Below are 10,661 nucleotides of genomic sequence, written 5' to 3'. Positions count from 1 at the left end.
GTACTCATTTACGCACAATGAGTCCACCCTAAATCCAATCCGTCAATATTCGTGGTAGGAATCGAAGTCCTCCTTACTACTTGAAGCAAGTCTAAAGTAAGATTTCTTATATGTTAAACTAACACCCTGGGGGCCAAATTTTGGTAATTTGAGATTAAATTAGTATATTTTTCTTTAAAATAAAGTAAAAGAATATGGAGTTGCATATAAGGAACAAACCAATTATATTTAGCTATTTCCAATCAAATACAGAGAGTTTTATCTAAATCCAAACCTTTAAATATGAATATATAAAAATAATAATAATAAAAACAATCATATAATCCAAGCTCCAAGACCAAGGTACAGAAACAAAACTAAAAAATAATACAAATTATTTCAAATTAATAGAGCTTCAATGCAACCCCTCCAAATGCTACCAGCAATACTAAAGGTGAAACACTCATAAACGACGCAGCGGATGGTGCCGGAGGGGCTTGATTGCCGGAATTTTTAGCCGGAGTTCCGGAATTTGCTGTCGAGGGCGGTGGGGTTTGATCAGAAGGATTAGTATCAGATTTTGGTGCTGCAGCTGGTGACATTGACTTTGGAACAGCATCACCTATTGATAAACACGGCAAGAGTAAATTATTAATCAACTTTATTTAACTTTTAAGTAGTCCTTTTATTTATTTATTTATTTATTTTATATCGGGACCAATTTTGGCTAACTATTTTCTATCTACTTCTCAATAATTGAAAGACTAATTTTGTCTAATGTTTTTTTTTTTAATTAGTTACTCTTTTTTTGAAACACTTTAATTAGTTACTTAAAGTAGTTTGTAATCTTGTAATCAAAATTGGAATCAATTAATTATTTTAATAAACTACAATAGTCACCCTGCCCGACAAAACATTTGAGTGAATCTAAATCAGGGACGAACAAAAAATAAGTCCACTTTAGAATTAATCCTCACACTACCGTTGTTAAATTTTTTAGCCTTGGCCATTTCACCTAAATAATGTCTACTGACCTAATGAGCTAAACCCTTTTGCAGGCTACTTTTGAATCTTTAAGTTTAAATCATGCAAGTTACAATGTCTAATTGAAATTTCTAACTTTTAAAATTGCCTGAAAATTTGTTAGGGACAAAAAATAAATAAAACAAAGGATTGGATAGTACCTGTGGGGTCTCGAGAAGGACCAGGGGCCGATTTCGGTGACAAAGTGGGTGCCCCAGCAACAGGACCTGTGCATCAAATCTTTGTCAACAAAAAAGTAATTTATGTGCAATTTTTATTGATTTTCATCAATCATCATATCATTAATGTGTTATTTTAATATTCAGCTGTAGTTGGCATGTTTAATTCAATCCAAATTAAAAGTTCTTTCTCCAAAAAAGATTAAATCCCCAACCCTAAGGGCACCCCACGAGATGGGTCAGATCATGATGAAAGATAATACTTATACTAGCAAATGTAATACTAAATCAGGAATAAAATATTTATTGTTTATATGGAAAAATGTAATTTACATGTAAAAGTATTACATTTTTCATCAAAACTATTACATTTTCCTTTATAAGTGCAACATTATATTACTTATAAGAGAAAATATAATACTTACAATGAAAAAAGTCATACTTTTACATCAAAATATAAAAGTATTATATTTGTCATAAAAAATATTATGTTTTTTCTTATAGGTAACAAACATTTTATTCCCGATTTAGTATTACAGTTAACTTGTATAAGTATTACATTTGCATATTGACCCGATCCGTGAGACGGCCTCACGCAACTGTAACTCATACTTTTTATATTATGTAATGTGGGACTATTTTAGAATAATATTTGTCAAATGATAACATACTTGAAGCAGGAGCAGGTGCACCAGGGACTCCAGAAGCTACAATTTGAAGAAAGTAATTAAATTAAACCCATGAATAACATAAATATTGAAAGAAAAAAAAAAGATTTAAAAATGAGGATTTGTAAAAACCTTTGCATTGGATGGGCATGCTAGGCATCTGGCAAGCACGGGGAAGGGAAAGGGTAAGGTTTCGATTAATTGGAACTTGAAAAGGGGCGCCAGAGGCAATGAAGCAAAGACAAGAGGTGCCATTGCTTGTTACAGACTTGAGAACATTGCAACAAGTTGAAGAGGGTGATGACGTGGAGTTGTTGGTGACAAAAGTCAAACAAGGAACGAAACTTGTGAGCGTTGAGGGAGAGCAGGGCAGATTGACAATTTGGGCGTTGATGGGGGAAGTTAGGGAGAGTAGTAATGCAAAAATAACCAAGCTAGGAGTAAGATGATGATGAAGAGCCATTGTTTTGACTTTGAATTGAGAATAGGTTGTGATGATTTGTTAAAAAGGATTTGTTGTTTGTGATAGGAAGGGAGTTGATGAGGGAGATAATGGCTCGATCGGGGATATTTATTTATAGGGGAAAAGTTACGTAAAGAGAGGGGAGAAATATGGGCCGGCCGCCATGAGTAGGTTTTTTAAGTTCAACAACTTTAACTAACTTTGCTAATTCTCAATAGCTTTTGTTGGCTGGGGTTTTGATTGTCATGATTTATCAATTCTTAATTAAAAATATCAGCCAAAGACCTTGTTGTCTAGTGGCATCCGGTGTTCTGGTTAACACTGAGCCTCAGTGGAGGCAACTGTTGACTCTTTGTGCTTCATTAGGTTGAATTAAATTAAGATAGAAATGCAATAGTTGTACTGACAAATGTAAGATAAATTATGAACAAATTGTTTGTTACTTATAATAGGAAGTGTAATAGTTTTAAATCTAAATGTAATATTTAAAGGTTAAACAACTACTTATGAGAAAAAGCATAATACTAATAATAGATAAATTAATTGATTGTTATTTATGAATTAAAATAAAGTGTAATATTTATGAGAAAAATGTGCTACTTCTGATTAAAAATATAATCTTTTAAATCAAAATGTAATATTAGTGGTTGAAGATGTAGGAGAAAAAATTGTAATACTTATGAAAAATTATACTCCATCAGTCTCATTTTACATGTCCTATTTACTATTTATTGGTCAAACCAACTCTTTCTTCATTGTTTATTTTCTTTAGTAATTTTTTGTTATTTTTAAATTTATTTTTTTGTGTTTAATAGTACTTTTAATGTAGTTTCTAAATATATAAATTTTATATATTAATGCTAAACTTAATATTATGAAAAATTAGATTAAAAATAACTTCAGTCAAGCTTCGTTAAACGAACCAGACAACCAAAATAGAACGGAGATAGTATTAAATCTGATCCGTCTCAAAAATATTTAACATAGTATTAATACATGTTCCTATTTTATTTTACCTGTTATTTTTACTATGAATTTGAATTGGATATGTAAAATGAGACGGATGGAATAATATTATAAAAAGCATTTCAATTCCTATGTTAAATATTTTTATTTGATTATTAGGTGTGCAAGTCACCAGTCCAAAGCTTGCATTTCATGTGTTGTCGGAAACACGCAATTAAGAAAAGGAGGGAACGAAAATTCCTGCAAGGTCACCTAACCAAACTGTCTCGCATGAAGTTTGTTAAGGTAGTTGAGCCCCTAAACTACTTCCAATCAATTATTGAATCTAAATAATTAATTATTTCCTCCTTTTCTCATTTAACGAATTTTCCATTCCCTTCTATAAAACCCATTTTCATTTTCTATTTCTTCATTCCAAATCACAACTGCCCCTAGCTTAATTACCTCCCCGCCCAAAATCTCCAAGAAAACAAAACAAAACAAAAAAAAAAAAAAGAAAAATGGTAAGAAGAAGGTTATTAGTCTCTAAGGATTTGCAGTTGTGCTTAATCCCTGCTTTAGCTATTGGCTTTTTGGTGTTTATTTTGGGAGTTGATGGGCAGATTAGTACTGCTTGCAGCTCCTCCATGCTGCAAAGCTTCACTCCTTGCCTAGGCTTCCTTACAAATGGCGGTGCCTCATCGTCTCCAACCTCTACTTGTTGCCAATCACTCAAGTATCTGATGAGCAATGGCACAGATTGCCTTTGCCTCATTGTCACTGGAAATGTTCCTTTTCGCGTTCCCATTAACCGAACATTGGCTATTTCTCTCCCTAAAGCTTGTAGGAACAGTGGTGTTTCTGGTGTGCCTGTCCAGTGCAAAGGTGATTTTAATTTCACATTATAAATAATCTATAAGTGTTTTTTGTTTCTGATGATGATCGATTTGTAACTAATGTTATTTTCATGATTGAAATGCAGCTTCTGCTGCTCCTCTTCCAGCTCCAGGTACTATATAACTGCTCAAAATTAAGTTTTCCATTTTGAATTGAACCAAAATTATATTGTTTACCAGATTGATGAGTATATATAATTGATTATTTTCAAAAACATGATATATATATATTTCAGGGCCAGCAGCTCTTGGACCAACTTCATCACCCTTGCCTACATCACCTAGTCCTGCTGGAGGAGGTAAATTCTGTTTTTCTTCTCCCCTTTAATTAAAAAGTTCACAGGTTATTATAAGTCCTGCAATTTATTATTTCGTTATTATTGTGGTTGCTAGTAGCAAAGACACAACTTACTTTACTGGGCCCTATCTCCCATCGGATGTTAGACTTGGTCTTTAGTAACTTTTGTCTAACAATTCTCGCCTCCCAACACTAACTAGTCTAACACCAATAATTTCCCCTCGAACTCGGAGGCCCAACAATTCTTCACATCCGGTCATTTACTGGCTTCCACCCAACAATTCCCCCTCCAAGCACCAACTAGTCTAGCCCCTCAAACTCGGAAGCCCAACAATTCTCTCCATTGGTGCTAGACTTGGCCTCGAGGCCCAACAATTCCTCCATCGGGTGCTAGACTTGACCTTTACTAGTCTCCATCCAACAATTCTCGCTCGCTCCCAACACCAACTAGTGTTGGGACTAGTGATTTCACTTTGATGCCATTGGTTAGGATTAAACACTTACCATTACGCCAAAAGTTATAGCTAGTAACGAAGACGCAACTTTATTTCCTTTTAGACCGTCATCACATTTCTGAGACTTCTGAATTTGGCATTTTAAACCCTTTACCGACCTCCGCCCAACAATCCTTCATCCACCGGGTGCTAGATTTGGCTTTTCACCAACGTCCGCCCAACAATTGTAGAGTTTTAATGATAATGATAAATTGCAGGTTCAGGTTTTCCTCTTCCATTTACGCCGCCGCCACCACGAGTGGAAGATAATGTACCAACAGGAGGCTTGACACCATCAACTCCAACAGACAACTCTAACTCTGGCTTCCCAACTTCAAGTCCAGGATTCAAGCCTGATTTGACACCAGATGCCGCCCCGCCTTCTATCAATCTTTCATTCTTTCTTCTTCTCGCAGCTCTTGGAGCAAGCCTTCTCAAGTTTTACTGATCTTTTTTGTCCTTTTTCTTTACTTTTTTTTTCCCATTTCTTTTTCTGGCCTGGCTGGGTTATATATAAATGTACTGCTGCATATACATTCTTTGATGTTCCTTTTGCAATTTTTTTGAATTCTTTTTGTATCGTTTGTTAATTTGTAATCAAGTTCTACTATTATATTGGATGAGGTTTTGACAAATCTTTTTGATATTATAGTAATGTATATATAGCTAACTATCATGTAGTGTAAATATGTAATAATACCCAGTTATCATTCCAAATGAGTGGTCTTTGAACTTCAATAGAACTTAGATTTTTTAATTTATTAAGTTAAAATAATTTGAGAAAGTATACAAATATTATCTCGTAAAGAAACAAGAGTATTTCAAAATAGTGATGTATATATATAGTTTCAACCCAATTGAAATTAATATGCTAGTCTTTGCTAGCTCTAGACGATGACAGAGACGATAGTTAATTGGACAAGCAAATCTTGATCATGTGTCATTAATTAATAGGAATAGTAGGTGCTAACGGAGTGTGTTTGAGGACTTTTAATTAATAGAGAGTTTTTACAATATTTAATTTCTTCCTCTAATTACAACTAAAGAAAGTATTTAGAAATTGACCACTGAACAAAACTTAGAAATGCAATTAGGCTACTGAACCAAAAAAAGTTGCAATCAGGTTATTGAACAAGTAAAATGTGTGCAATTTCACCGACTAACCGGTAAACTCCATCTCCAGCCGGTTATCTAATGACGTGGACTTCTATGTGGTTTTTTTTTCATTTTTATTCCTACCCGCATATCTTCTTCTTTCTCCCACATGCTATTATTCTTCTTATTCTTCTTTAGATGTACTTAACAAAACAACCCCTTTCCTCAAAAAAAAAAAAAAAAACAAAAAAAAAAACAAAACAAAACAAAACAACCCCTGGCTACCAAAACTAAAGCCATGCATCGAGCAAACAAACAACTTCGCCGGAGAAAATTTACCAGCGACTAGAGATTAGAGAAACCTGGAAAACAATGGTTTGCCATGCTAGACTCTACCAATCCAGATAAAAATCGTTGTCCTGGACTCAGTGCGCCACTGATAGATAGGTTGTTCTAGACTCAACCAATGAAAGAGAAATCCAGGAAAAAAAAACACACACACGATACAATGCAAGAAGACGAATGAAAAAGATGATAACTAAACTCAAAGAAAAACTCAATGGTATAACCATAAGCTAAAGCAAGAGAGTACTAAAGATACCTCTAGAGTTCAACACCACCGGTCTTTTCTCGCCATTACCCAATCCTGACGACCTATATATACTTCTTAATGGGTAAAAGCACTTTTTGACAACTCTGAAGGGATAAAAGTAAGAGATTCCAGTCGAGGAAGATGAAGCTCCACTAGAACCAGAGCACTGGAAACCGGAGCAGTCACAGTCACTGTACGAAGAAACACTAGCCTGAGCTTCTAGACAAAATCTCCAATAGTTTTCTAGTGATTTTCTCCAAAACCTCCGTAATAACAGCAGGTTAGAGGTAGGGATCCCTTCCAAAATACTAGCCAGCAATATCAACCGATTGTCCTCCAAACCAGAGCTACAAGATGTGATTTTCTTTTGTTGACCAGTCCACCAAGACAAACAGACCGCTTCAACGGTGGATGCCAAACTAGCTGGAGAGAGAACCACCACCGGAGGAATAGCTTCATGATAAGCGCCAAGAATAGTCGAATATAGGGTCAATTTTGGGGCATTAATGTATAGTTTTGACACCCATTTATAATCATTTCATGCATAAAAGGCTATGATCTGATCAAATCAACAAACTCAACTTTAAATTATGTTTTAAGTCATTCCCGCAGGACATAACAGGACCACGGGCCAAAAAGAAGGAGCAAACGAAGAAACGAACCAAGCAGGAGCCAGGCCACGCTACCCCCACGCGTGGAGGTGGCGTGGATTGTTTCCAGTATGCATCCACGCGTGGATGCAACGTGAACCGGGTCATTAAGGGCAATTTCAGGATTTTGCTTGCTCCTTACTTGGTCTTTTCTTCCTTCAATCAAGATACGCCAAATTACGCCTTGTTCCACCTTCTTTTACCTAACATATGAGCCATTACCTAACATATGAGCCAAAAACAAGCATAAATATAAAACTATTTAATGGCATATGCATTGCAAGTAAGTGAATATTTGAATAGCGAGAGTGAGTAGCACAACGAGAACGAGTCAACAATTGCCTCCACTAAGGCTCGAACCCACTCCCATCATCCACGTGAAAGAGTTAATCGGGACACCGGATGCCACTTGACCACAAGGTCTTTGGCAGTTTCTACTTGTTATTAAATGAATACAAACTATCTGCTTGAGATTTGGCATATGCATTAAACAATGAAGGAGTTACAGTTCTAACCTTAGTGTATCATGCATGAGATATACATATTTTGTGAATATTGCAGTTGTGTTGACTTATGAGTCTTGATATTAGAAAGAAATTTTAATCTTAAAATTTCAAGAAAATTTTTAATATTGTGCTATTTTAATAGGGTTATAGTTCCAAAAAATAGAACTTATAAAATAGACAAATTATATCATGGACCAAGTCACCAAGACCTTTAGTTAACAATATTATGTACTCTCGGTTAATGATGGAAAAAACTGAGTTTTCGAACCTAAATATTTAAGATTCTAATGTAGTTTTTTCATATTTTATATTATATGAAAAAAATTTTAAAAAGAAATAAAAAATTTCAACAAAATAAAGTGAAAGGCTTTGATATACATACAAAATTTTTCCTTAATATATGCAAATTTGTAATTAAATTTTAGAAGGTACAAGTTCCAAGGTAAGAATTATTTATTTCAAAATTAAAAAAATTAAAAACAAACATATATTTTTAACAAAATAAAGTGAAAAACTTTGATACACATACAAATATAATTACAAATTACATCCTACAAAGACAAAGATTCAACTAGATTAATCTCCATAATTATAAAATATGCTACACTATATTCTAAATCAAACCTACTTTATTTTACTCCCCATTGGAAAAAAAATTATGGAACTTGAACTGAGTTAAACTCACTAGAAATATTAAAATTAAATTATAAATAAAATATAGTAATTAATATCTCTGTTGCAAAAATCGTGTCTAGACACCAACTGGCTGCCTAGCGTATCATCATAATCGGTTGTCTAGGTAAGCACCGACTAGGCCACATAGTCGACCGGCTAGCTATTATTCCTTTTTCTTTTTTTTTTCTTTTTGGTTTAAATGTGTTATTTCACTGAAAATAACATCGTTTTGAACCAAATAACCCTAAATCGTTCAAACCCTAGATACTTTTTAGGTTAGTATTTAATATTTTAGTATTAACTATTAATGTATTAAATAATTTACAATGATCAAATCTTAACAAAATTTAAAAATAAAATTTAAACAAACTTTTAGAAAATAAATAAAAGAAATAAAAAAAATACACATACGCCTAGGTATCGATTACCCTAGACGCTAGACGTCCGAGGAGTGGCTAGTGATTTTTCCAACCATGTTTAATATACCTAATAAAAATATGCATATACAAATTATAAATACATAAATATGCAAGAAGTTGCTACACTGTGTATATAAGTTTTTTATAGAATGAAGTCATCGTGATAATAGAAAAATTGTAACTCTTTAAACATAATAATATAGAAATCGAGGGTTATATTGAGGAACCGAACAAACCATATTTTTCTTACATAACATTTTTCCTATTTTAGCAAATCTCAGTAGCTATGGTGATTCAAAATTAGGTTAAAAATTAGAAATAAAACATTTTATCTTAGAGTAATCATAATTTTTCCATAATATATGAAAATTTGTAATTTTTAAATATATTAAAAAGGTTGAAGTTCAAAGGGGAGAATTATTTATTTTAATTTATGGCTGCTATATAATTTTTTGTAATATTATGTCGAAATTATATTATTGTATGAATGTACGATTTAAAAGTTGAAGACATGTTGTTTTAGTTCTATTGAGGAGTCGATAGTGGAAATTTTCCAGTAGCTGACTACGACGACGACGACAGGAGAGTAGGTGGCGGTATAGGTTTACGATAGTGGTGGGTGATGATTGGATGCCAGGTGCCAGGGCCGGTTGGTGGCGACAGGGGGAGTAGGTGGCGATCCAAATGCCAGGTTGAGCGGTTAGTGATGACTGTCAAACTGTCAGCAATTATGGTTGTAGGTGGTGAAGTAAAGGTGTTGTTGATGTTGAAATGTTGAAGTGATAATAATGAGGGTGTCTATGGTGTGGCTGCTGGGATGGGTGGTAGGTTTGTGTCGGATTATGAAGCTGATAAAGCTTATAAGGGGAATAATTAGGCAATAGGTTTTTTATGTTGTTTGGTTTATCATATTAATAAGTCTTAAGGGTTTGTGTTTGGTTTACCATATTTTGTCGCTTGTTTTAAATTAATTTGGTATGAGATTAGTATCATATGTGGAGTAATGCTAGGGTATGAGTTGAGTCAATGCATCTTGTACAATGTGAGTAAACAGGGGTGTTGCAGTGATGGGCAACACAAGTCCCAGGAGTGGTGCGGACCTAGCATATGTCGTTGCTATTATGGAAGGCTGACAGTTGAAGAAGGATGGTTAAGAGTGAATCAGTTTGTGTGCATGCACTGGGAAAACGTAGTGGTGTTGGGCAACAATGATAATCGTGAATGATGAGAGTGACAAGTGCAGTATGGTGTTGGGCAGCGCTAATGGTTTGTGGTCCGAGAGGGAGGTGCGCTGTGGTGTTAGGCAACATTGATAATGGCTTGGTTTTGGCTTCGTGAAAGCTTTGTTAGTGCGACAAGGTGCGTTGTGGATTGATTTGGCACAGCGTGATTCAAAGATTGTTCGAGTGGTTCAAAACTTGGGGCGTTGGTCTTGAAAGTTATGAATATAGATGTGGAATCCTATGGTTCATGTGATATATATGTAACAAGTTGGGCATAATTGATATCTATGCTCCAACTTGAGGATGAGTGTTAGAGAAATAAGGTATTGGTTGAGAGCCTAAGTTTAGATGTTTGAAATTTATTGCTAGGATTAACTCTTTTCTTGTATAAATAGCACTACTCTTCCTTGTACATATGATCAGAATATATAGAAATACAAGTTGAATTTTCTAGGTTGTTCATTGTTTAACATTAGCATTTTGGAACAATAAACTGTTACAAAAAGCTAATTAATTAAATAATTATATTGATTGTTTAACCAAGTCAAACAGTAAA

General features: G+C 34.2%; 2 protein-coding genes across 2 annotated transcripts; one reads left to right on the top strand and one right to left on the bottom strand.

Moving 5' to 3' along the window:
* Nucleotides 1-207: 207 nt before the first annotated feature.
* Nucleotides 208-2,386, bottom strand: LOC116017098 (pectinesterase inhibitor 10-like). The gene is made up of 4 exons (XM_031257626.1): nucleotides 1,982-2,386; nucleotides 1,853-1,888; nucleotides 1,164-1,229; nucleotides 208-601 (listed from the first exon to the last, which is right to left on the bottom strand). The coding sequence occupies exons 1-4, from the start codon at nucleotides 2,310-2,312 to the stop codon at nucleotides 384-386; spliced, it is 651 nt and encodes a 216-aa protein (XP_031113486.1). The 5' UTR covers nucleotides 2,313-2,386; the 3' UTR covers nucleotides 208-383.
* A 1,339-nt stretch (nucleotides 2,387-3,725) lies between these two features.
* On the top strand, nucleotides 3,726-5,580 carry LOC116017165 (non-specific lipid-transfer protein-like protein At5g64080). Its single transcript, XM_031257694.1, has 4 exons — nucleotides 3,726-4,142; nucleotides 4,240-4,266; nucleotides 4,390-4,452; nucleotides 5,164-5,580. The coding sequence occupies exons 1-4, from the start codon at nucleotides 3,779-3,781 to the stop codon at nucleotides 5,391-5,393; spliced, it is 684 nt and encodes a 227-aa protein (XP_031113554.1). The 5' UTR covers nucleotides 3,726-3,778; the 3' UTR covers nucleotides 5,394-5,580.
* The last annotated feature ends 5,081 nt before the right edge of the window (nucleotides 5,581-10,661 follow it).

This window comes from Ipomoea triloba, chromosome 4 (genome assembly GCF_003576645.1).
Source record: "Ipomoea triloba cultivar NCNSP0323 chromosome 4, ASM357664v1".
NCBI lineage: Eukaryota > Viridiplantae > Streptophyta > Magnoliopsida > Solanales > Convolvulaceae > Ipomoea > Ipomoea triloba.
The sequence above is the reverse complement of the archived record's forward strand: the minus strand, read 5'-3'. Positions and strand labels throughout refer to the sequence as shown.

Bases quoted from the DNA above. Each gene is read 5' to 3' on its own strand.
- LOC116017098 (XM_031257626.1), bottom strand. From the start codon at position 2,312: ATGGCTCTTCATCATCATCTTACTCCTAGCTTGGTTATTTTTGCATTA. The intron at 1,889-1,981 runs GTTTTTACAAAT...TTCAAATTGTAG, and splicing joins CATGCCCATCCAATGCAAAG to CTTCTGGAGTCCCTGGTGCA. The intron at 602-1,163 runs GTACTATCCAAT...GTTTATCAATAG, and splicing joins TCCTTCTCGAGACCCCACAG to GTGATGCTGTTCCAAAGTCA.
- LOC116017165 (XM_031257694.1), top strand. From the start codon at position 3,779: ATGGTAAGAAGAAGGTTATTAGTCTCTAAGGATTTGCAGTTGTGCTTA. The intron at 4,267-4,389 runs GTACTATATAAC...TATATATTTCAG, and splicing joins TGCTCCTCTTCCAGCTCCAG to GGCCAGCAGCTCTTGGACCA. The intron at 4,453-5,163 runs GTAAATTCTGTT...GATAAATTGCAG, and splicing joins ACCTAGTCCTGCTGGAGGAG to GTTCAGGTTTTCCTCTTCCA.